The sequence below is a fragment of the Lepidochelys kempii genome, chromosome 2, assembly GCF_965140265.1.
Source record: "Lepidochelys kempii isolate rLepKem1 chromosome 2, rLepKem1.hap2, whole genome shotgun sequence".
In the NCBI taxonomy this organism is placed as follows: domain Eukaryota; kingdom Metazoa; phylum Chordata; order Testudines; family Cheloniidae; genus Lepidochelys; species Lepidochelys kempii.
In genome coordinates this window covers 56,335,841-56,362,397 of record NC_133257.1, presented here as the reverse complement: position 1 = coordinate 56,362,397, position 26,557 = coordinate 56,335,841, and the positions used below count along the sequence as shown (strand labels likewise).

The window sequence follows — 26,557 nt, the reverse complement described above, 5'->3', positions numbered from 1 at the left end:
GACCCGTCACCCGTTTAGCTGTTAGGTTAGACTGTAGGGACAGATGGGGCAAACTCTGGCTGGATGCAGGGGTCTGGCCTGGGTTTTCCCAGTACGCATGTGCTAGGATCCAGAATGTTTTGCTGCAGTTGGAGCCGCGTTTGTCTTGCCCTGATTTTGGGTTTTTAAGATTTGGAGCTTCGGGGCCAAAACTTGGCTGGATGCAGCTGCAGGATGCAGGCTTTTAACGCGCCCTGGCTCCGGCTCTGGATTTGCTTGGTTCAGTGAGGACCCTTGTTCTCTTGGTAGAATTTGGGGCTGAAAAATCTGCAGGACGGAGGCAGGTAGCTGAAGCTCAGAGGGAGCCAGCTTTTCCCTCTCCAGGCAGGGGCTGAGTGGCGCTAAACAGAGCCCCTTCCCGAGTCTACTGGCGGTGCCGGCCGGGCGGGCGGGATGCTGGTGGGGCGGGGTGGCCAGGGCACGTCACTGGGGGCGCGCTCTAGGCCCGGGATAAATGGCTGGGAGCAAAGCGCTGAGCTTCTGGTACCGGCAGCTGCAGGGAGCAGGAGGGGGCCCCCGAGAGGCCGGAACGAGCGGGGGAAGGGGACTCCCACGTCCAGAGCGGGGGGCCAGGGAAAGTGTCTGCGCGGAGGGGCTGGGACTGGTGCACAAACTTCTCGCCGAGTTTGCAGGCGCAGCCTCCAGCGCGCTCCGGCTCCTGCTCTGCTGCCCGGGCAAACCCGGCGCGTCTCCCGGCTCTGCGAGGCGGGGAGGAGACGCGGGCGGGCGGCGGACCGAACTCGGCCGCGGCTGGGTGGCTGCAGCCTGGACCGTGGGGTCCGAAAGGCCGGGAGAGGTAAGGGCTTGGCTCGGCATCGCTTGGGAACGGCTCCGCGCCTTGCAGCCCTAACTCCCGCAACGAGCAGCAGCGCCCGGAGCTGCGCTTCTTCCCACGCACCAGTCGAGGACTTCCCGGGGAGACCCGGCTCCTCGCCTGGTTTTCTGTCCAGTTCTCCTCGCCTTCCCAGGCGGGGCCGTGTAACAAAGGGCCTGAGGAGGGAGGGAAGGGGGGAGAGCTCCCAGGTCTGACTTGCTGGAAGACTTAACTCTCCGCGGGGTTGTTGCTCCATCGCGCGCTCTCTGGATGCGTGCTGCTGAGATGAGGAGCAGCCTTGGGGCAGCAGCAGCAGTTGATTTGTCCTTAGAAGCCGGGCGGCTGTGTGATTGCAATGCAGTGGAGGCAGATTGGGGTTTCCCCCCCCCCATAGGAACAGGAGCCAAAAAGCCAGACGTTCTCATTTCAGCATCTTTATTTAATGCCTAACGGGTGTGGAGAGTGCAAATTGGCCCAGTAGTATAAGATATCTTCCCTTTTGGAACACTGAGTATACTGGGCACCAGTTCCGCCTCTCTGTGCATTTTCTTCAAGATGCCAGATGTTCCTTTCCCCGCCACTGCTAGGTCCATAACTGGAGCGCTAGGGCATCGGTGTTACAGTGTTAATATGTTTAGGACTGGGATGAGGGAGCTACTGTAGATAGCGCACTGCTGCTTTCCAAACTGTAAACCTTCCAAAGTGCAGTAGCGGGCATCAGAAGAACATTCTTGAGGGTAGAACTCCATCTTAAAAACTTCTTTTAAAAGAATTCATCATTTTTGGTTCTGCAAGCATAATAAATAAACCCTGCTTGACTAACAGGTTTTAATAATCTAAGTTCTGTTGTTAAGTTTGGAGACTCAAAATGTTTTTAAATCTTAAAACAAAAGCTTCTGATCAAGATCAGATTTGAGAGTTCTGATTTTTTTAAAGCTTACTTCATATTCTTTTGGGGGGTTGTTTTCATTTTGGGATTGGCTGCAAGCCCCTTTAGCTTGAAAACAGCTATATTTATACCCTGGGATATTATGAGGACCTAATTAATTTATTCATCTAATTTAGATTGCTTAGTACCTCCCTTTATCAGGTGAAGGCAGTTTATGAAAAAATTGCTTTTATTTATGCAGACGCTTAAGTGTGCTTTACATAACGACCTGAATGATCTTCAATTCATGAGGTCAAAGCCACAGTGTAAAGGATGGGTGTCTGTGTTCTCTGGCATCCCTAGAAACCACACTGGCACACTCTCCTCCCAACTACAGTTTGACTTTTGTTATTTAACAGATTAATTCAGGCCAGCACTTTAACCTCAGAATCACTTTACTCTCTCTTATGCCTTTGCAGCCAACAGACCTGGAAGAAAGACCTTGTCCTGGAATTAACCCTGGGGAGTTTTGAAATCGTTCATCATGAAGTGTGTAGCACAGGAATGGGTCCCAGTAACTGCCTTGCTATTCATAGCTCAAGCAGTTTCTGCAATGGTTCTTACCAATGGTACATTATTAGAGGAACTTTTGGAAAAGTACATGGACGAAGATGGTGAGTGGTGGATTGCCAAACAAAGAGGGAAAAGGGCTATCACAGACAGTGATATGCAAAGTATCTTGGATCTTCATAATAAATTACGGAGTCAGGTGTATCCACCAGCATCCAATATGGAATATATGGTAAGGACAAATTGATAGCGGTGTCCAGAAAGAAATCTTAATGCAGTAGTTGCTGTCATTGTGTAAAATAGCATACTTGCAGTCATTGTTTCTTGATGTTTGTCTTTTTAAAACAGTGTTATAAAATGATGAAATGCAACGGAATATATTTGGGAGCTAAAAAGATAAGCAGGGTGCTAAACTGGAAACATTGCATTGCAAAATAGCACAGGTTCTTCCTAGTTCCTAAACTGGTATATTTCTCTGTTTAATATATTAGTATGTGATAATTTCCCTTTGTTTTTGGCCTTTTTTTCCCCCTCAGTGTGTATTTAGTGTTTGTTGAACCTAAAGCTTTCACTTTTCTCAACTTCTGGTTTTTTTTATAGTTTAGGTTTCATTATGACTGGGGCCCTACCAAATTCAGGGTCAATTTTGGTCAATTTCAAGGTCGTAGGATTTAAAAAGTAGTCAATTTCACAGTTTCAGATGTTTATATCTGAAATTTCAGGATGTTGTAATCGTGTGGGTCCTGACCCAAAGGAAGGCCATGGAGAGGTGGGGGGGCAGTTGCAAGGCTATTGTAGGGGGGTGGGTTGTGGGATTGCCACCCTTGTTTTTGCGATGCTGCTGGTAGGTATGCTGCCATCAGAGCTGGGCAGCTGGAGAGCAGCAGTGGCTGCTGGCTGGATGTGCAGCTCTAAAGCTAGCATCACCGCCAGCAGCATTGCAGAAGTGAGGGTCACAGGGTATGGGGAGCTGGTTACCATATGTTCCTGTTTTCCTGACAGCCTCCTGCCCGGGTCCGGGGCTGACAGCCACCCTCACTTCTGTGCTGCCTTCAGAGCTGGGCTCCCAGCCAGCAGCCACTGAGATTCCTGCAGCTGGGGGAGGTTCCCAGAGGTGGGTCTGACGGGGCTTCATGAGTGGCCCCTGCATGGGAAGAGGAAGTCCCATCACTAGTCAGCCTGGGCTGGGATTAGCAGCTGGAATCTGATACACAGTAGGAGCCCGCGGCTGGGGCACTCCCAGTCCTGCCTCTGCCCTCAATAGCCAGATTTCATGGTCCATGAAAGGTTTTTCACAGCCAGGAATTTGGTAGGGCCCTATTTATGATCCTACTTACTTATTAGAGCATATTGGGAATACTAAAATTCTATCCTTGGAACTCCTCAAAAGGCCAGTGGCCTGACAAGAATGGGACGATTGTTTTATTACTCTTACATCTGCAGAAAAATTCAAACTTTGTCACAATGTTCATATATTTTATATTTTTTACTATACAAATAACAAGGAGATTGCATTATTATAGGCAGGGCTGATCGCACCCCTTTTACTAAGGTTGCCCAGCAGTTCCCATCATAAGATCCTGTTTCAGTGGCTTATAATTTAGCCAAATGTGAACTGTTCAGGCTGAAAATTTCCATGCAAGGTATGTGCCACAGGCTGGTTGTTCTTTGTTTTGTTTCGTTTTGCTTTTAAATTTCAGCTACAGCAGTTCAGCCATATGCAAAGATGAGGCTAGGAAAAAATATGTTTTATTCTTGCTAAAAAATTCTGATGACCATTGAAAACTATGCTTTGGAACAGGAAATTTAAATTTGTCAAGCAGGCAGTCTTTGTGTTAGAGCAGTGCTTTTGTTATCCACGTGAAATCCACTCAAGTTTAAGACAAGTTAGAAGCCTTTTAAAAATCTCAGTTTGCACATGCTCAGTAGAGACTTATTAGATTTTAGCAGCTAAAGTTCCTGACAATTCTGTTTGTGCCGAACATTCTCCAGCGCGGGGCTGAGCAGGACTTTCTTTGCAATTGCAGCTGTAGGGCTGCTGTGGGCCAGGTTTGGGCATCTGAATTGAAAGCAGGAAGACAATTTCTTCTCTGCTGTTAATGACCCCCGTGCTGGGTTCAGGCATGGAGGAGGAGGCTGCCTTATTTGAATGCCGTGGAAACAATAGGTGGACCTGTGCAGGGTGGGGTGAGGTAGATGGAACAAGGAGCCAGGAGAGGGGTTGAGACTCGGACTAGAGACTGGTTGGTGATGGGGCAGGAGGGACTGGGACTTGACAAGAAGACTGGGACTCTGACTGGGACTCAGAGTGGGGACTGACTTACTGGACAAAGAGATTGGAAGGTAGGAAGGGAAACAGGTGAGGGAAGATACTGGATGAGGAACCTGGGCGGGAGACTGGAACTGGTTGGACAAATAGACTGGGACAGTGAAGTGGTGGGATAGATGTAGGGGGACACTGTGGTTGGTTGAAGAGCCCAAGGAAGGTGTTTGGGACAGGGAGGCATTGAGGATAGGGAATGTGGATGGGAGGCAACCGGAGGCCAGAGTGGGGGAGAGAAACAAATTGGATGAGGAGCCAGGAAATGGGGACCTGAAACTTACTCAATAAGGAGACTTGGGACATGGTGCTGGGGGTGGGAGGGAACTAGGAATGGCTAGTCAAGAAGACAGATTAGGAATTGGGGGGATGGGGACACTGGAACTGGGATAGAGAGTCAGGAGTGCTGAGACTAGGACTGGGTGGGTCAGGAGGCTAGGACTGGGATGAGAAATTTTGAGATGTGGAGACTGGATCAAGGAGAACGGGACTGGGATGTGTCGCCAGGGATGGGGAAGATGTAGGAATGGGTCAGGGACAGGTTGGGAAGGAAGTGGTGGACGAGGTTATGCTGGAGTGAAATGGACAGAAGAGTCTGTGCCCACTAGAACACACTTTTCCCCAGAGCCTGGAATGGAACCCAAGTTTCCTGAATCTCATCTATCCTTTCTGTGCTATAGCAAATATCTGTGAAACCCACTGGCAAAGCGCCTCATCCTCCTCTAGTGTTGGCCCACATAGAGGGTAACAACTTACTACTGCTATCACTCTGTTAGCTCAAGTGCCAGAGGTGTGTGTAGTGGATCTAAAGGTTCCAACCCTGCTGATGACCCACATGGGTGTCAATATGATGCTACATAGTGGGGTTTCTTATTTTTCAGTTTGTTTTTTTCATAACCTAGGAAATTACAAACAAAAATCTATGTTAAAAGAAAATAATTAAGGTTGGAAAGTGAAGTAAGCACTCAAAAGTTAGGAAATGCTATAATTAAGGTTGCCTGTGCAACCTTATTGCCACCCCCTTGTGTGTTTGTGTTATGATACAGTCTTTTGTTATATGATCAAATACTAATTTTTTTACAGGACCACTACCTCATTCACTGCCCAGGATGGATTTGCTCTGGGGATTTATAGATTACAAGGCCACAAGGGACCACTGTGATCATCTAGTTTGACCTCCTGTGTAGTGCCAAGGCCATAGGTCTTCCCCGAATTAATTCCTATTTGAACTAGAGCATCTTTTTTAAGAAAAACATCTTAATCAGGGTTGTTTAGTGTGAGACACTGTTGTTTATAGGCATCCCTGCTTTATGTGTTGTCCAAGTTGGAAAATGTGTAATGAAAGAGGCAGGGGATTGCAGGAAGAGAAAGGATGGTCTCAGGGTTAGGGGAGTTGAATACAGTACTATCCAGGCAAACTGAATTCTGTCCCTGCCCTTGAGACAGGTTTCCTGTATGAGTCTGATGAAGACATTTAGACCAAACTCTTACAGTGGTCCCTAATTGTGCTTTCCTCATTTTCTGGGTGCCTGACTTGAGACCATGGCGTCTGATTTGTGGAAGGGTTGAGTACTCACAGCTGCAACGGAAGTCCATGGGATCTGTGCTTTGAACAAACATAATGCTATATAATGTTAAGTAGTCTGAAAAATCAGAGCCTGGGTATCTCAGATTGGGCACCTGAAATTAGTGAATGCTTCTGAGCTTAGTCTTTATGTGCCTCCAATTCCCATCTGTACAATGGAGAAAATACTAGGGCTGTCAAGCGATTAAAAAAAATTAATCACGATTAATTGTGCTGTTAAACAACAATAGAATACCATTTATTTTAGATATTTTGGGGTGTTTACTACATTTTCAAATATATTAATTTTAATTACAACAAGAATACAATGTGTACAGTACTCACTTTATATTTATTTTTATGACAAATATTTGCACAGTAAAAAAATGTATTTTTCAGTTCACCTCATACAAATACTGTAGTGCAATCTCTTTATCATGAAAGTTGAACTTACAAATGTAGAATTATGTGCAAAAAATAATTGCATTCAAAAACAGAACAATGTAAAACTTTAGAGCCTACAAGTCCACTCAGTCCTACTCCTTGGTCAGCCAATCACTCAGACAAACAAGATTGGTTACAATTTGCAAGAGATAATACCGCCTGCTTCTTGTTTACAATGTCACCTGAAAGTGAGAACAGGCATTCACATGGCACTGTTGTAGCTGGCATTGCAAGATATTTATGTGCCGGATGCGCTAAAGATTCATATGTCCCTTCAAGCTTCAACCACCATACCAGAGGTATGCTGATGATGGGTTCTGCTTGATAATGATCCAAAGCAGTGCAGACGGACGCATGTTCATTTTCCTCATCTGAGTCAGATGCCACCAGTAGAAGGTTCGCAAAAAGAAAAGGAGTACTTGTGGCACCTTAGAGACTAACCAATTTATTTGAGCATGAGCTTTCGTGAGCTATGCCGTGTGATGCATGCCGTGGAAACTGCAGCAGACTTTATATATACACAGAGAATATGAAAAAATACCTCCTCCCACCCCATTGTCCAGCTGGTAATAGCTTATCTAAAGTGATCATCAGGTGGGCCATTTCCAGCACAAATCCAGGTTTTCTCACCCTCCTGGATTTGTGCTGGAAATGGCCCACCTGATGATCACTTTAAATAAGCTATTACCAGCTGGACAATGGGGTGGGAGGAGGTATTTTTTCATATTCTCTGTGTATATATAAAGTCTGCTGCAGTTTCCACGGCATGCATCTGATGAAGTGAGCTGTAGCTCACGAAAGCTCATGCTCAAATAAATTGGTTAGTCTCTAAGGTGCCACAAGTACTCCTTTTCTTTTTGCGAATACAGACTAACACGGCTGTTACTCTGAAACCAGTAGAAGGTTGATTTTCTTTTTTGGTGGTTTGGGTTCTCTAGTTTCTGCATCAGAGTGTTACTCTTTTAAGATTTATAAAAGCATGCTCCACACCTCATCCCTCTCAGATTTTGAATGGCACTTCAGATTCTTAATCATTGAGTAGTGTAACTATTTTTAGAAATTTCACATTGGTACCTACTTTGCATTTTGTCAAATCTGCTGTGAAAGTGTTCTTAAAATGAACATTTGCTGGGTCATCATCCGAGACTGCTATAACATGAATTGCAGATTGCATAAATGCAGATTGCAGGTAAAACAGAGCAGGAGACATACAGTTCTCCCCCCAAGGAGTACAGTTACAAATTTAATTGACGCATTGTATTTTTAATGAGCATCATGAGCATGGAAGCATGTCCTCTGGAATGGTGGCCGAAGCATGAAGGGGCATATGAATGTTTAGCGTCTCTGGCATGTAATTACCTTGCAACGCTGGCCACATAAGTGACATGCGAACACCTCTTTTCACTTTCAGGTGACAGTGTAAAAAAGAAGCAGGCAGCAATATCTCTCGTCAGTGTAAAAAACTTTGCAGAAAGATTGGCAAAATAAGAAGTAGGACTGAGTGGACTTGTAGGCTCTAAAGTTTTACACTGTTTTGTTTTTGAGTGCAGTTATGTAACCAAAAAAAAATCTGCACTTGTAAGTTACACTTTTGCGATAAAGAGATTGCACTTCAGTACTTGTATGAGGTGAACTGAAAAATACTATTTCTTTTGTTTATCATTTTTACAGTGCATATATTTATAATAAAATATAATAATTGTGATGGGGCAAGGCCAGATGGCTATAGAAAAGTAATGGGAGATAGATATATTAGCTCCAGGCTAAACAAATCCCTGGTACCAGGATAAGTGAAATGGCAGCTGCTCCAGGTGAATTAAGACACCTGGAGCCAATTAAGAACTTTCCAGAAGGCAGGGAGAATGCTAGGTCGATTGGGACACCTGAAGCCAATCAGGGGCTGGCTGAAACTAGTTAAAAGCCTCCCAGTTAGTCAGGTGGGTGTGCATGTCAGGAGCTGTGGGAGGAAGTTGCGCTGTTGGAGAGGCTGAGTAGTACACACCATATCAGGCACAAGGAAGGAGGCCCTGAGGAAAGGGTGAAGTGGAGCTTGAGGAAGTGAGGGCTACTGTTGGGGAAGTAGCCCAGGGAATTGTACATGTCATGTTTTTAAAAGGTCAGCTACTATAGCTGATACTATTAGGGTCCCTGGGCTGGAGCCCGGAGTAGAGGGTGTGGGAGGGAGCCCACCTTTGCTCCCTGATTAATCACTGTGACTGGGAGACAACAGAGTCGGTGCAAGGAAGGATAACTTCTCCTCACCTCCCTCGCTGGCTTATGATGAAAATGGTTCAGTAGACTGTGACCCTTGTCTCTAGAGAGAGAAGTTACGTGGAGGGTCACAGTGAGCCTCTGAGGCTAGCAAAATCCGCCAGGAAACGCGGGACCCACGGAGGCAAGGACAGAGCTTTGTCACATAATATAAAGTGAGCACTGTGCACTTTGTATTCTGTGTTGTAATTGAAATCAATATTGAAAATGTAGAAAAACATCCAAAAATATTCAATTTTCAATTGGTATTCTATTGTTATAAGTGTGATTAATCACGATTAGTTTTTTTAATGGCGATTAACTTTTTTGAGTTAATCAGAGGAGTTAACTGTGATTAATTGACATCCCTAGAAAATGCCACCCCTCAACTCTCAGGGGTGTTGTGACAATAAATGCTCAAAATGAGTTAGGCTCCTAAATTCTACTCTGGCTTCTCACTTCCACTGATTTCAGTAAAAGTAAGGAGCCGAAATAGATGTCAGAGCATTCAGCCCTTAGATAGTACAGTGATGAGCAAAGTGGCTGTCCCTAGGGCTATTCAGGGCCTGGGACAACCTCCCCACTCCAGCCGAGGCCCTGCCCCCAATCCACCCCTTCCCCCAAACCCTCACCCCCGCCCCACCTCTTTCCAGCTTCCACCCCTTCCGCCAGGTGTTGCTTGGAGCCAGCAGAGCGGAGCGGGGCAGTCTGGGGCCAGGTCGCTCGCAGCTGCTGGTGCCAGGCCCCCCACCAGGGTGGATTTGATTTAAATCAAATTGATTTAAATCATGATTTAAATCACTAGTCAGGAAGGCTCAATTTAATCATGGATTTCTACATAAAAGTGCATTCTTGTTGGTTGTTATAACCTTAATACATATTCTTCACAACTCAGAGATAGATGTAGGTTTCATTTTTAGAAGGTACACACTATACATTTTTAAACAGTGATTTATTTTGAAAACTTTCCAGATTAGTTTTACAGCTATATCAGAAAATGAATGATTGGTTATTTCATTTACCAACGGTAATTGAAGCAGATATTTATGAAGTCATTGGAACGTGAACTATCTCCAATTCAACAGGTTAATCATTAATATTTGGAGGGTTTTCTTGCCATGCTGTATTAGGAGGAGAACATCACCAGACAGACATTTAAATTGTTTTATTTAACTAAAACAACGTTCAGTATTCTGGATTTTTTTCTTCAACAGCAAACATACAAGCATTTGAATTTTTGAATCTAGTTAAACATTCAAGTTTTTTAAAATCAGGTTTGTTTTTGTTAAAATTGTTTTTTATCTAAAATAGTTAAATGAAATATTAAAAAAAAACCCAAAATTAAATTGACTGTCAGCCAGGTCAACATGAGAAACTTAAAATATTGGCTTCTGCAGCTAACTCAGTTGTCTTCACCTTCATTTTCCTGTTTTTTCATAATCTGGGAAAGAAAAACGAGCTTTCCTGCTTTTTCAGGTCCCAAACAATTTCTCAATTTGGAATTAATTAATCCAAAGGAAGAAAATATTCTTTCTGCACCGGCAGAAGAAGCTACTGCTGTTAAAAGTGAGATTATCACTTCAACAGTCTCTGAATCCAAGTGCTTAAGTGACTTCCACCAGTTCACTGGTGTGACTTTCTTTAAAACATCATTAGCAAACATATATTTCTTGAATGGTTCACTTTAGCTCTGAAGTTTATTATAGTTGGTATTATGGAGGGATGATTGCTGGACGTCCATGTCATAGCCAACTCTTCTTCTTCAGCAGTTAAGGTTTGACCCTGGTACCGAGTATTGAGAATATTTGCAAGAAAATGAGCTGGAGATAGTGCTTGTCCCATTCATTTTTTTTTTAGTGCTTGTAATTTAACTCTGTCATTGCATATTTCTCTTTTTAAGATCTCACTTGGTTCCTTCCAAATTTCAACAGCGTCAGCAATAAAACAGCTATTTCCCTGTGTTTTGTTCAAGGCTACTGAAATAGGCTTCAGGGTACTCAGCATATGTTCAGATTTTCTCTTAAGCCCAATGTTGAGAACTTTGGCTGTCACAGTGCCATCTATTTTTTCACAATTTTGTTCACAAACTGTCATCAGATTAGGCCAGTTCTTGATATAGTGCTCAAAATAGTCCACTACTGAGTTCCATTGTATGTCTTGGGGGAGCGTTAGTTGGTTCCTCCCACTTTTTTCAGAGCAGCTGCTGCAAAGTGATTGTTACGGAAGTATTTTGCAATTTTAACATTAACCTTTTTGTCTGGAACACTGAAGTCTTTGGCTAGGAGATGCATCAAATGAGTACTGCAACCATATATTATTAGCCTGGGACTCTCTTCACTCTCTTCTAAATTTCTTCTCGTCTTGCATACATTTGCAGCATTGTCTGTGACCAAGCTGCATACTAGGCATTTGAATTTTTTTTCACAGTTATAGCTTTTACTGCTACTTCTTGTAAGTATTCTGCTGTGTGTGCATTTCCTGATGTATCAATTGTTTCTGTAAGGAAGACATTCCCTTCTTCTGTTGTCACACAAGCACATACAACATGATCATTGGGGACATTTCTCCACCCATCAAGACTCAGGTTAACAATTTCACCCTCTAGACCTTTTGCACAACACTCAATTTCTCTTTCATACACTTTATCCAGAATTTGCCTGCAACATCTGCTCTGTTGGGTGGACTGTATCCTGGTCTTAATGGCTGAACCATATAAATAAAGTGTGGGTTCTCAATCATATAGAAAGGAAAGTTTGTTGCATAAACAAACTGGGCAATGTTTTTCATCAATTACCTCTTTTTGTAACACAGTTATTTAATTATTATTACCATACTACTCATCTAGTATTACTCATTGCATTCACTGACACTCAGTACTACTTCAAAGGTGAAATGGTAAAAGGAAGATCTGCCTATTTCAGCTATTCATTGTTTATCACAACTGCATCTAAAATGATAGTACCATAGAGTAACAACTATATATTTTTTTTGCTCAAACATGAGAATTCAAGAATAGTCCAGAAGGAAGACAGGCAGTCCTTAAGAAAGAAGTATGAAATAAAAAAGTTTACCAACCTGAAGATCCTGCATGTTTAGACATGTTCCCTTCATCATCTTCAACGCAGCTTCCTCCTGAGAAGGAACACTTCTCATGATGTTGTTTCATTAGGACAACCAGGCCTTGCATTTCTTTGTTACACTGTTTGCATTTTGCACGCATGCCTGTCTTACCCACAGGTAGAGGAACTTCATTAAAATATTCCCAAACTGGGTCTCTTTTATGGCCTGCTGCCATTATATGTTTTCCCTTCTAGTGAGAGAATGGTATGGTACATCTCAAATCAATGAAGGCTACACTCAGAAGGACCTCAAGACTTCCGGAATATGCTGCTCAAATAGTTTCACTTTTGTTTCTACTGCCTGTCCCTCCCTTCTCACATTTATCTCTAGACTTCTTGTCCTTGTCCAGATCTATTCTGCCCCCAGTAATCTTCTATTCATTGAACTTTTTGAAATTTTGCACTTTTAGAGAGAGGTAAGGGATTGACTCTGTGTACACAAATTTGCAGAGGGACAATAGGATTGAGGTCTGTTATTTCTCACCTCTAGATATTTATTTATTTTAAAACATTTTTGCTGTTAACAAGCATGTTATCTCTGGAGACACAAATCCTCAGTTTGAGAACTGCAAAACTAAGCATCTCTGATGGTATCTTCTAGAGTGAGCACTGAGTCCTATTGGGTAGATAGGAAGATTAACCTAAATAATCTATACAGAAGCCCCTGGAACCCCATTAGATTGGGTCCCTGATCCATGAACTATTGGAATTCCTTTACAAAACTTTTCTTAAACATTACATAAATATATTGTCTCATACTATAGAATTAGAATTTATAATCCGTATTCCATGATGAGATACATTATAGCTCAAAGATATCTTAATTAAAACTATCTTTAGATTTTTTATTTAAATCGGATTTTTTTTTAAATAATTGATTTTTGTCCACCCTGCCCCCCACTAGCCCTCCAGGCCGCCCTGGACCCCATGTCCTGAAGCGCAGGGCCCCCCAAAGCACAGTGATAGCACCATAGAAAAGCTTATGAGGAAATTAATAATGCCATCTCCAGAGCAGAGTTGAATTGAGTGTGTTAAGTAAAGCATGGGGCCACATACTGAAGAAAAATAGGAATACAAGGACTTGGACAGCTGCTCATTATTTGAATTCCATCCATTCTGTGCACTGAATGAGGCCAGGGCTCTGTAGAAAAAATAGTATGTGATCATGTAATTAAAGACTGTATGATAAGGCATACACATGTAGTGTTGCACAGACAACCTTAATTCTGGTATTTCGTAACTTTTGAGTGCTCGACTTTGCAATTTTAACTTTTTTTTTTTTTTGGTAGGTAATATGGTATATAGAGAACTAAATGCTGAGACAGTCAGTGCACATTTTCATGTTCCAAGAGACACTTTAGTAATAGAAAAGAGCAATTTTTCTTAAAGAAATATTGCCCTCCAAAATAAATTATAGCCACTTGCAGAATGTCTGGTTTTAGTAATTATAGGGTCCTATGTTTTCTGGATCTGGGTTTTGAAACTAAGATTAAAGTAGGCAAGATTTGTTAGGTGCCTTTAGCTATTGATAGCCCTACAGTTGGGTCCTAGTTCATGACTCGGCTCCTAGATGTACCTATAATACAAATAATAAATGATGATAATAGAATTGAGCCTTGGCTGCTAATTGAAAAATAAAGGTGGGGGACCAAATTTTATACTCTGATTTGAAGCACAAGCAACAATAAAAAATGAATTATGGAGACCCCATGGAGATTTTATTCCCGTACATTTTTTTTTGTCTGCTTGTATTTTACATTAGGAACATCAGGTCTTATTGAAAGTTGAGCTGCACCATTCCTTAGCAGCTCTCAGCTGTGGAGGAGGAAAAGTTCAGTCTTTAAGAGAGAAAGCTTTTATCCTAAAAGTTTGTCAGAGTTTGAGTTGAGCAGGATTTAACAAAAACAAAAGGAAAAAAAATCAAAGTTTAAAAGGTTCTCCTATTCTCTTGTGTGTTCCCTGAGTGAAGTGGGGTAGGGAGAATAATCTTGCGCTGCCCTACCCCCTTTGATATACCCAAAGGGAGTGTACCCAGGGTGCTGGGACTACAAGGTATAGCTGACCCTTACTTGGGATGTGCATGGGAGAAAGATTTCTTACACTCTCTGTTCTTTAGCAGTAGCCAATGTAAAGATTCATCAGGCAGACAGCGGTAAAGAATAATATTAATAAGATAAACATACAATCATGCATGATTTTCTGATGACATTAGAATGACTGGATTTTGATTTTGCCTCATCCTGTGATGTTGATTTGCAATGATGCAATGTCAACTGTATATGATGATGTTACAGTGTAATGCTCCTGGGGGAATTCTGTGCCACAGCGCAATGCGGAATTATGCAGAAATATTTGGTGTGCAGAATATTCTTCCCGCCAATAGGCTGCAGAGATGTTGGCTGCCACTAGGAGTCGCTGGACCCAGCAGAGCCCTGGACGAGGCCAGGGAAAGACGAGGCCAGGGAGGTGGGAGAGGGAGGGATCTGGAGGATTCCCAGGGCTCCCTGAAGGAAGGAGGCAGCAGTGTGCTGGAAACCTGGGACCCAGCATCAAGCTGTTTCTCCCTCTGGATCCTTGTGCTCTAGTAGGGTAGTGTCTGTGAGTGTCTGGGCCAGGGGGGCCCTGCAGCTGGTCTCTGGGGGGCTAGAGGGTGTGAGTATCTGACCCCCTGGCTGGGCTCTGTGGGGGAACGGGCAGAGAAGCAGGAAGAAGTAGGGGTTTCTTTAATTTTCTACTCCTGGGGGAATTTTTGTGTCTTATTGTTACAGACATACTTGCTGACAGGTATTTTGAAATACATTTCCAAAATAATTGAAACTGGTGTGATTATATAATGTTATATTGACAAATAAAATTTGCAGAATTTTATAGAATTTTAAAATATTAGGCACAGAATTTTTAATTTTTTCGCACAGAATTCCCCCCAGGAGTAACTGTAAGTATGGTGAAAAGAAAAGGAGGACTTGTGGCACCTTAGAGATTTGTTAGTCTCTAAGGTGCCACAAGTCCTCCTTTTCTTTTTGCGGATACAGACTAACACGGCTGCTACTCTGAAACCTGTAAGTATGGTGTGGCTCTTGGAGATTCCACTGGGGAGATTCCACTGGGGAATCCACTGGGGTTTATGGCTGACAGCTAATTATTTAGACCCTGATTTTATAAAATAAGCTTTCACTTTAAATCCTAGCTTTCTTTTTCATCATGAACCTTACTTTTCTGTACATGACAGGAAATATTTTGGCCTATTTTAGTCTAGAAATGTATCAAATCACAAGCTATAATAAGATCTACATTAGTGCTAGCTGTGTATAGTCACATTGCATCTTTTTTCACAGGCCACTCTCTTGAACGGTAAGACAGTTTTCAAACCCACCCTCAAATAGGTATTCACATGAACCCCTCCCACAATGTGACATGAGTAGAATCAGCACATCTCTTTGGGTTATGAGTGATGAGTCATAACATGCATTATGAAAATGCTACATACAATGGAAATGTGCATATGTTATGTAAATGTAGGCCCACATTCTGTCTTGCATTGTATAAGTATGCTACGGAGAAAAGAATGAATAAGGAGCTTATCCTTTCCTTGTTCCTCACTGCCCCCTTGTGCACCTGTGCAGAGGAGCAACTCAGGTCTAACTAAAAAGAAAAGGAGTACTTGTGGCACCTTAAAGACTAACAAATTTATTTGCGCATAAGCTTTCGTGAGCTACAGCTCACTTCATGAATGCATCCAATGAAGTGAGCTGTAGCTCACGAAAGCTTATGCTCAAATAAATTTGTTAGTCTCTAAGGTGCCACAAGTCTTCCTTTTCTTTTTGCAGATACAGACTAACACGGTTGCTACTCTGAAATCAGGTCTAACTAGCACTCAAGAGAGCACAAAGAGGCAACAACTCTGCTTTCTGACTGTCCACAGCCTCTGAGGAGCAGTGTGCGTTGTCTAATGTGCTCCATTCAGCCTTTAGCAGTTACTCTGGTGTGCAGCATATACTAATCTAAGGTTTTGCTAATCTGTTTTAAAAACATGCAGATTTTTAAAACTGTGCCATTTCCGATCTTGTGCCCTTGATTGTGGTGGCGTTTGCACTCCAGTCTCTGCATTGCTTCAGTGGATAAATGATATACTCTGCAGTGAGTGTGGTTGTGTATAATTGTTTGATGTTTTTAAATATCTTGTTGAAGTTCATAGTGCAGGAGTACATGAGGCAATATGTACGTGGCTATATTCTTCATTTGCCATTTCACCGTTTTTGAAAACCATTCATGGCCTTATAAACTCGGCTGCCATGAATGTTATCCTTTAAATAATTCAGTAAGTTGCATCAAAAAGACACTTCATCAAATGAACCATGGAAATATTATAAATCAGAAAGGCTGGGTAGCCATATTTACATCTGTACTGTTTGGAAAATACAAGGAACTCTTTCTACAAACTATTTACTCCCGTATTCCTAATAGGGTTGCCAGGTGTCCAGTTTTTGCACGGTTCCCAGGCAGTGGCCAGCATGTCCCTCCAGCTCCTAGGCGTAGAGGTGGTCAGGGGGGCTCTGCGTGCTGCCCCCACCCTCGAGCGCTGGTTCTGTGGCTCCCATTGGCCCGGAGCCCGCACCCCGCTCTCACACCCCAGCTCCCTGTCCCACCCGTGAGCCCCCTCCTGCACCCAAACTCCCTACCAGAGCCTGCACCCCCTCCTGCACCCGAACCCCCTGCCCCAGCCCTGAGCCCCCTCCTGCACCCAAACTCCCTTCTTGAACCTGCACTCCACCCCCTCTTCCGCACACCCACCCCCTGCCGCAACTCTGAGCCCCCTCCCGCACTCAGAACCCCTCAGCCCCAGCCCAGAGACCCGTCCTGCATCCCCAGCTGGAGCCCTCACCCCTTCTGCCTCCCAACCTCTGGGCCCCAGCCCAGTGAAAATGAGTGAGTGAGGGTGGGGGAGAGCGAGCGGGGTGGTGGTGGTGGAGTGAGGTAGGGCAGAGCCTCAGAGAGGGGCAGGGCAGGGGGTGGGGCAAAGGCATTTGGTTTTGTGCTACTAAAAAGTTGCCAACCCTAATTCCTAAACACTGTGTAAGGCCACAAAAATGGTTTCCACAAATAAAACCTCCAAAGGCATCTTTAACATGAGTTAGCCATGAATTCTGTTTTTAAACTTACCTCCTCCCATGTATTCCTGCATTTGCCAGAAGTAGGTGTCTTTTCTGGAACAAATAGAACAAGTGAATTAAGTATAGTTCCCATAAGTATAGTTCCCTCATTCCAATATTGTACTGCTGCATAATTAAGTTTGCAACACTATTTAATTCTATTGTAAGTAGCCCCTTTAATGCAATTTTGAATTTTTTGGCACTTTGCCATTTAGTGAGAGTACTATGTTTTGTATTTACTGTAACTGTTGAAGGTAGGTCTTATTTATTTATTTTGTCTTCCTGTGGCCTGATTCTCTTTATAAGTTACCATAAGTCTATAACTTACGAATTTTTAAAATATGTTTTATTTCACAAACCTGGTGGAAGGAGATAAAAGCCGATGACACTTTTTTACCTCAGACCCAGTTCTATTTTCAGATGTAACCATATGACAACTATGTATGTGAAGGCAGCATTTGATCCTGATTTTGTTTATTTGTCACAGAAAATGAAAAGAGAAATAACTAACATCCACAGAATTATACTCTTTTCTGCCCACACAGGGTATAAAAGAAGTATGCACATTTATTTTTAATTTGTATCGTAGTAGTGCCTATTTGTTCCTCTGTGGGTCACGTCATTCTGGTGTCTTTTCATAATGGTAAGTTATTACGCTGACAATGCTGACACAATGCTGTCCCTTTCAAGACTGTGGCTGACCCATGGCTTTCATGGAGCCTCACGTTTCAGAGCCATGAAGCCTTATCACACCATCTCATAGTTTACCACATAAGGATTGGACCTTTTAGAAGAAGAAAATTGAAAGATGGCCATTTGATGATATTTTGTGGTTCTTGAAAGTCCCAAATTTGGGGCAAATGCTTGCTCAAGTTTTTTTCTGTTTTTACTTAATCCTTGCTCAGGCAAATTCTCCTTGAAGTTAAGAATACAGCATAATACAAAACTTTGGGTGACACTGACTCATTGCTACATAAAGCCATTCTGTGAATGTGACGATAAGGTGTTATTCAGCCCACCAACCTGTTGGCAGGCTGGGATCATGGCTAAAGAACTTATTCAGACACTGCAAGGTTCTTTTGGGCCACAGGATCTATATAAGTCAGGATCCAGTAGCCCCATCCTCTCCACCCATTCCTGTCAGCCTCTCTGTGGTGAGAGACACTATTTATCAGTCCCATTTTACAGCACACTTAGGTTACAGAGTCAGTATGTGTTGTGGAGCCAGTCTCTGTACCCCGGTGTAGTGTGAAGAACTGAAAAGGGGCTTAGAAAGTTTACAGGGACTTTCACTGGCCTTCCACACTTTGGTGAATTTCTCCATTCTGTGTATGAATGCCCATATTTAAGTTCTTAGGCCTTTCTGAAACATCTCTGTCATGTCTGTTTTGTTTGTCGTCAGTTTTTCCAAAGCTTCACAGGGACACTTGAAAAAACACAATTCCCATTCCTTTAGAGCTGAGAACTGTGGTCTGTGGAATCCTTTAAGTGGCTGGAGGGCACTTAAAAAAACAACTTAGCTCCCTTTTCAGAGCAAACTTGTCTGCTTCCTTCCTGGCTTTCCACTTTTCTGCTTCACTTCAAAGGCTGGTGGAAGTGCTTCAGCTTCTTTGCCCAGTGCTGAGAGGCTACTGACGCTGCATCAAAGAATACTGTGACGTTGACTTATCCTCTTATTCTGTCTGGCATTTTTCAGCAAAGGATTCTGCAGCTTGAAAGTGGCTCAGTGAACAAGTGGGTAAGTCCATGTTATGACTTTGATGTAATGCCAGTAGCAATTAACAGGTTTCAGAGTAGCAGCCGTGTTAGTCTGTATTCGCAAAAAGCAAAGGAGTACTAGTGGCATCTTAGAGACTAACAAGTTTCTTTGAGCATAAGCTTTTGTGAGCTACAGCTCACTTCATAGGATGCATTCAGTGGACAAATGCATCCGATGAAGTGAGCTGTAGCTCACGAAAGCTTATGCTCAAATAAATTGGTTAGTCTCTATAGTAGCAACTAAGTGGCTCTAAGCACAGAAGCTGGAAGTGGGAAAGATTGGTTTACTGTTTCAAAGTTTAAGAGAGCTTTACCAAAATAAAAATAAAAATTACAAAAGTAGGAGGGATGCAATTCATCTATCGTTTTTATTTTGCTGTCAGAGAATTTCTTCACCACTGTTAGCAAAATTATTAATTTGCAGCAGCAGAACATAGAGCTCAAGCAGTAAAATCTATAGTGAAGACAGAAAGAATTGTTGATTTACACAGAGTAAATCTAACATGTCTTCTTCATGTTACTCAACCAGGAATCTGATTTAATTTAAGATTTGTTTTTTGAGAAACACTGACTGAAACTCCCCTGAATACTATGGGTGAATTTGGCCTGTCCTCTACAGAAAGAGGTGCCATCCACCCTTGATTTTACTTGAAGCAAAGTGGCTTGTGAGACCAGGAAAAGTGACTCTTAAAAGAAAGCCATTTTCGTCCCTAATGAGAACCTTTTTTTCATATTTTGTGAAAACAATACCTTTTTGTAACATAAAATGAGTTTACTTCAGTCATTAAATCCAATGTTTTGGGCTGCATTTACAAGAAAGACAAGTGTTCGTTAAATAGCTCACCACATTTGCCCTGGGTCCCATGCTGGCCCTCAAAATCAAATGGCAAGCAACTCTTATTTGAAGACAGTTGCTCAACTCTGGTTTTTGTGGAACATTTTTAAGCAGATCTCTTATAGGGGTGCTAAATCATGTCTAATTACTGTGTCGTCCTTTCCAATATTCCATTTCTACTGTATTAAAATCAGATTCACAGGAGTCACCATTAAAAAGCCAATATTCATCAGACCATAGTATCTGAGACACTGCAATTACTTCCTGAAGCACCTTTTGATATATTATATGGTAACAGTTGTTAAAAATTGGCTTGTAATGGTGGTGGGAGGTGATTAAAGAAATATTTAAGGCTCTGGTCTTCTCACAATAGGATATACATATATATAGATATGAATAAGTTGTAATAGAAGTGGAGTTAAATGACTCTTTGTCAACAGAAGATGTTGGAAAATTAAGGTCAGTTATCACAGTTCTTTTGCTACTCCAGAACACTATTGCTCTTAGAATATACAGTCAGTAAGATGATTTTAAAATATTGTGGATTTTGTTATCTATTTTGCAGTTTTAAAACTGCAACATTGACATTGCAGGCAAGTCACCTTAGACATCTTAATATTTCAGCAAGATCTTAATATGTTTAGATTACACTGAAAATGAAATGTGATTTGTCATTTGTGCCATTGCTATTTTTGTTTTTGACTCTTCTAACACCAAAACTGCAAACACATGAAACTGTAATACAGGGTTGCTTCAGAAATTGGTGCAGTTTACTCAGTGTTCAGGAACAATATTTTTGGCTTCAGACTACTCTGCTGCTTCTAGGGAAAAGCCACATTTTTTCCTGCTTTCTTTTCTTTTCCAGAAGAGTAGTTGAAGCCTCTGGGTCTGTGTAGGGATCTCTTTAAGAAGTTTTATAAACATCAGACTTTCAAAACTGAAATATAAAAAAGTTCTTGCCACTTTCCTTCCAGTTAGTTTTCCTTCCAGTGCTATAGCAGAAAATGGCAAAGGGGAAAAATATAATAATGTCAACTATTCCCTCTTTTTTACTATCCTAAATATGATTAGTAATGGAACTGCTAGTCTTTAGGGTAGTATAGTTATTTTCATATTTGGAAGGAGGGTTATGTAATGGTTGGAGCAGAAATGGAGCATTTGATCCCAACTTCTGTCACTGACTATCTGTGTGGCCTTAAATAAGACACGAAGTCCAAAGTTGTCAGACTTGGATGGCTAAATTCAAGACCTAGATCCATATTTAACTATTTAAATAAGTGATCTAATTTTCAGAGTTACTGAGCATCACCAGTTTCTACTGATTTCTTTCAGGTGCCTAAATATGAATTTAGATGTCTAACTTCAGTCATCTGCATTGGAGAATTTGACCTTAACCACTCACTGTGTCAGTGTACTCCTCTATATTAAACAATACAATAATTTTTACCTATATTGAAATGATATTGAGAGCATTAAGTGTCTGTAAAGTGCTTTGAGATCTTTGGATGGGATGTGCAATGAAATTCAACTTATTATTATTACATGGAACATATAGGTATCATAAAGTGAGGCTCTGGACACCTTGTCTTTCTTACTAGCATAATATGTTGGTGCCAGGCTGCTGATTTGTACTTATTTTTGGCTTATTCAACCATGGTATTTTTCATCCAATATTTCATCCTTCCTTTTTTCCCTTCTCAATGTAATTAGTCTTAAAGAACACAGTGGAAGCTATTAAAACTTAAATACCATACTGTACCATGGTATTTATGTTACAACTCTACTACCAATATTTAGAATGTATACCGCTGCGAGGTATTTATACCATGCCATGATAAATGTTTACTTTCAGTGGTACTCACTGTACTTATTTCCATCTTTAGCAAGTTTAAATTTCAGCTCTTTTACTTCCATAGAATCATAGACATGTAAGGCTGGAAGGACTTTGAGGTCATCATGTCCAGCCCCCTGCCCTGAGGCAGGACTAAGTATTGTCTAGACCAGTGCTTCTCAAGCTATCTGATATGGGGGTCCGGCAATTTTTTTTTCCAATGTGTGCGCAGACCAGCAGCTGATGGCTTGCGGACCGGCACCAGTCCGCGGACCACCACTTTGAGTAGCACTGATCTAGACTATCCCTGACAGATGTTTGTCCAACCGTCTTCTTAAAAACCTCCAGTGACAGGGATTCCACAACCTCCTTTGGAAGCTTGCTCCAGTGCTTAACAATTCTTACAGTTAGAAAGTTTTTCCTAATATCTAACTTAAATCTCCCTTGCTGCAGATTTAAGCCCATTACTACTTGTTCTACCTTCAGTGGACATGAAGAACAATTGATAACAATCCTCTTTTAACAGCCCTTAATACAGTTGAGTACTTATCGCATCCTCCCTCAGTCTTCTTTTCTCAAGACTAAATCCCCCCCCCACCCCCCTTTTTTTTTTTTACCTTTCCTCATAGATCAGGTTTTCTAAATCTTTGATCATTTTTGTTGCTTTCCTCTGGCCACTCCCTAGTTTGTCCACATCTTTTCTAAAGTGTGGTGCCCAGAATTAGACACAGTATTCCAGCGGAGGCCTCACCAGTGCTGAGTACAGTAGAAGAAGTATCTCCTGTCTCTGACATATGATGCTCCTGTTAATGCACCCCAGAATGACATTAGCCTTTTTTTGCAACTCTCATGTTGTTGACTCAGATTCAATTTGTGTTATGCTTTAGCCCCCAGATCCTTGTCAGCAGTAGTACTGCCTACCCCGTTATTCCCTATTTTGTAGTTGTACATTTGATTGTTGATCCCTAAGAGTAGTACTTGTCTTTATTGAATTCCATCTGTAATTCCCTGAATTCCCTTTTTTCCCCTATTTAAAGATAGGTATTATGTTTGCCTTTCTGCAGTCCCCTGGGACTTCACCTGTCCTCCATGAGTTCTCAAAGACATTTGCTAATGGTTACTAGGTTGCTTCTGCTAGCTCCTCATTACCCTAGGGTGAATTTAATCAGGTCTTGCAGAGTTTAATGCATCTAACTTATCTAAATATTCTTTAACCTATTTTTTCCTTATTTTGGCTTGTGTTCCATCACCCTGGTTGTTAATATTAATTGAATTGAGTATCTGATCACCATCTTTCTTTTTAGTGAAGACTGAAACAAAACAGGCATTAAACAGAGCTTCAACATACTGCTTTATGCCTTTTTTCCTTTCCCTGAATATGTGAATTTCTATCTAGCTGTGTAAAATGTTATTTTGGTATTCTGCATCCCACTAGAAAGTGCTTTGGGATTCTGTTTGAAGGTGTTACAAGGTAAAGAGATGCTGCACAGTTCTCATGCATGAAAGGTTAACTCAGATCCCTGCTTGTCACATGGGTGATCAATGATGAGGGCATGACTGCAGAGGGAAAGTGGCTGTGTAAATGGTTCCTTGGGAAGAAGGGTATGGTTTTTTTTCCTTCTTCTCTCAGCTGACTAAAAAGCTGGAAGGGTCTCTATCAATTAGGACCCATTGTTCTGAGTGTCTTTGTTTGTATGTAACTTCTTTTTTATAAATCAATAAAAGCAAGCCCTAAGGAAAGGGATTGAAACTCTGCCACTGGTCAGTGTTATTAATCTTCTTTGGCTGGGGATTCTGCCCATTGACTTACAAAAAGGATGCCCTCAGTGCTAAATTTGTAATGAAAGAGGTGCTGGAGCTCAAGCAATTGGATGCTGGGGCTCAAGCAATTTTTTACTTTCATAACTGATGCAGCGAGCTCAGTTGTGCTGGGGCTCTGAACTGCTGAGCCTGGAGGTGCCAGGGTCAGACCTGACAAGCCCTGACACAAATTAAGCACTGGCTGCCCTATACAGCTATACGACCACATGGTAGCAACAGGAAGAAATGAAAACAAGTGGCTGCACACACAGCTGCCAGACCTTAGAATAGTTGCTGTGAAGAGAATCATTATTACAGGTCATTGTTGAATATTGAGCCAGGGCTATGTTAGGGGTGTTAGAACTCGAATGTTTGGTCTCCTAGGCTTTAGACCAACAGGTAACTGATTGACTGGGATTGCTGAATGACTCTGTCCCAACTTCTGGAAATTAATTTTTAAAGTCCAATCCTCTTTTAGCACCTGTCCTCTCAGTTATATCAGTCGGTTTTAAAATTCACATCTTGGGTTCTGAATAGTAGTAATGAAAAGGTGTTCCTCTTATCCACCTGGTGCTACTGAAATCAATGGCAAAATTCCCATAGACTTCAACACAACCTGGATTGGCTTCATGTTAGTCATAGACAAAAGCAAAATTTGGCAAGCTATCCATTCACTATTAACAAGCTTTGAAGGTCCAGTTCAAGAGTCTGATTAAATTGATATTCCTAATACCTTAATTTTGAATAGAGAAGTTGCTTCACACGATTGGTTTCCATGGAAACACGCCACTCTGAGGATGAATTCCCATGCATTGCAGTCATATAAGTTTTTGACCTTTGTATTCTCTTTGCAGACCTATTACTAAAGTAGATTTTGCATCAATAGCCACCAGCAACTTTGCAGGCTATGTTTTTCTGCTTAACCCCCAAACCAATATATATATGTATCCGCTTAAAAAGAGTCTTGTCCAGACAGGTGTAAGAACAAGATCCTGTGTGGTCTCTTCAGCGTGTGGATTTTTCACACCCCTGAGAGACATAGCTGTACTGATGTAATTCCTCGTGTAGACCTGGCCTGAGTCAGTATAATGTTTGTCTTCTTCCTGAATGCCATATGAGTTCTGACGTGAACCAGAAAAAGAAAAAATCTGAAGGCTTGTCTACAGGGGGACACCTAAGAAAATTAATTGGAATTAACTAAAGGTGTGAATTTGAAGTGGATTAGTTAAACTGCATTAAAGCCCTGTGTGAAAACCCTCATTCAAAATTAAAGCAGCCTTAATTTAGTTTAGTTTAATTCAATTTCAGGATGAATTAAGCTAAACCAAATTTAGATCAATTTAATTTTCAATAACATCATCTTCACAGGGACCGAATCTACTTCACATTCACACCTTTAGTTAGTTTGGATTAATTTTCCTGGTTGTAACTCTTATTTCTGGCAAATAGGGATGTGGTGGAATAATGAGAGAGAGACTGACAATAGATACTGTTATTAAGAAGCTTAGTTCTTTTGTGTTTTCTGGATAATTTTGTTAACTTCACTGAATGTGTAATAATATGTCCATGTAAGATATAATTTTATGTGAAATTGTTGTAAAGTGCCCAGAGCAAGAATAAATTAAATAAAAAACACCTTCCTATTAATTCTTTTTGTTTTGATGGAGAAGTAGAGGTACTTTTTCAGTGAACTGTAAATGGGTAGCTCTGCCTGATGTCAAGAACACAGTTTCAGCTAGGAAGGGGCCATGGTCTTAATGTATTGGCCACCATTTCTCCACAATTCCTCCCTCTCTCCTTTCCAAAAGAATCCATTAACTGAATGAAACCATCTGATAGACAAGAAAATCACCATACTTTTCTGTCAATGTGTTATGGTAGCTACGTGCACTGTCCTCTTCTACTGGTTGATCCACACAGAGAATAAGAGTGTGTCAGTTTTTAACTCAGATGGTAGATGGTGCTTTTGGTACTTAGATTCAATCCTCACAGACCACTTATCGTGTGGGGGTTATATTATAGTATTTATTTTAAATGGGAGCACTATGGAAGCAGATGGCTGAAGCCTTCTCCCATAAAGAACACAGAGGAGAATTACAGGAACTCCTCACTTAAAGTCATCCCAGTTAACGTTGTTTCGTTGTTACGTTGCTGATCAATTAGTGAACATGCTCGTTTAAAGTTGTGCAGTGTCATTCTAGTGTTGTTTGGCAGCCGCCTGCTTTGTCCACTGCTTGCAGGAAGAGCAGCCTGTTGCAGCTAGCTGGTGGTTGGTTGGAGCCAGGGTGGACCGACAGCCCCCCTGGCTCCCTCCTATCAGCTCCCCACTCCCCTAAGTTCCCTGTGCAGCAGCTGCTCAGCAGGCTACCAATTGCTGCAGTTCAGCTGTCCCTCCCCCCACTGCCATGTGCTGCTCCTGCCCTCTGACTTGGAGCTGCTCCCCGAGACTTCTGCTTGCTGGGGGAGGGGGGGAAGAAGAGAGGGGCTAATGTCAGGGTGTCCCCCTCCCCCCTGCTCCTGCACCCCGCTTACCCCATCTTTCATAGAGCGGGGGGACAGACAGAGGGAGCTGCTGCCTTAGGCAGCAGCTGTGGTCCAGTCTCAGCTTGCTGATCTAATTAACAATGCAGTGTACTTCTGACCCCACTCTTCATACTTAAAGGGGAAATGCACATCTCTATCTCTTAAACACACACAGGGTGTGTGTCTCTGTCTGCCTCCGTCCTTTTCTGCTGCCTTGTAGAGTATGAGAGTTAACCCTTGAGAGCTCAGCCAATTGCTAGTTCATCATTTAGCAGTAAGGCATTCCCTGGGAAATATCCCACCCTCTGACTCCCCCACCTCAACCAAGCTTCACAATCATCATCACTGTGTACCAGTATTAAATTGTTTGTTTAAAACTTATACTTTGTGTGTATATATATATATATATAATATAGTCTTTTGTCTGGTGAAAAAAATTTCCCTGGAACCTAATCCCCTCATTTACATTAAGTCTTATGGGGAAATCAGATTCACTTAACATGGTTACGCTTAAAGTCGCATTTTTCAGGAACATAACTACAACATTAAGTGAGGAGTTCCTGTACTTGAACTCCTGAATTCTCTGGAGTAACTTCATGAGTGGTGTGTGTATTTGGAAGGGAAAAAGAAAAGGAATTTGGCTTTATTTGCTGCAGAAGCAAAGTTTATAAC

General features: G+C 42.0%; 1 protein-coding gene across 2 annotated transcripts in view; it reads left to right on the top strand.

The window, feature by feature from the left end:
* The first annotated feature begins 564 nt into the window (after nt 1–564).
* CRISPLD1 (cysteine rich secretory protein LCCL domain containing 1) overlaps nt 565–26,557 on the top strand; it is a 64,776-nt gene continuing 38,783 nt past the window's right edge. Inside the window, exons 1-2 of one of the 2 annotated variants that reach the window (XM_073330772.1) lie at nt 565–835; nt 2,201–2,523. In XM_073330772.1, coding sequence (XP_073186873.1) covers nt 2,266–2,523 — 258 coding nt within the window. In that variant the 5' untranslated portion in view covers nt 565–835; nt 2,201–2,265. The remainder of the gene's footprint in view (nt 836–2,200; nt 2,524–26,557) is intronic. The other variant, XM_073330771.1, reaches the window with a different exon arrangement.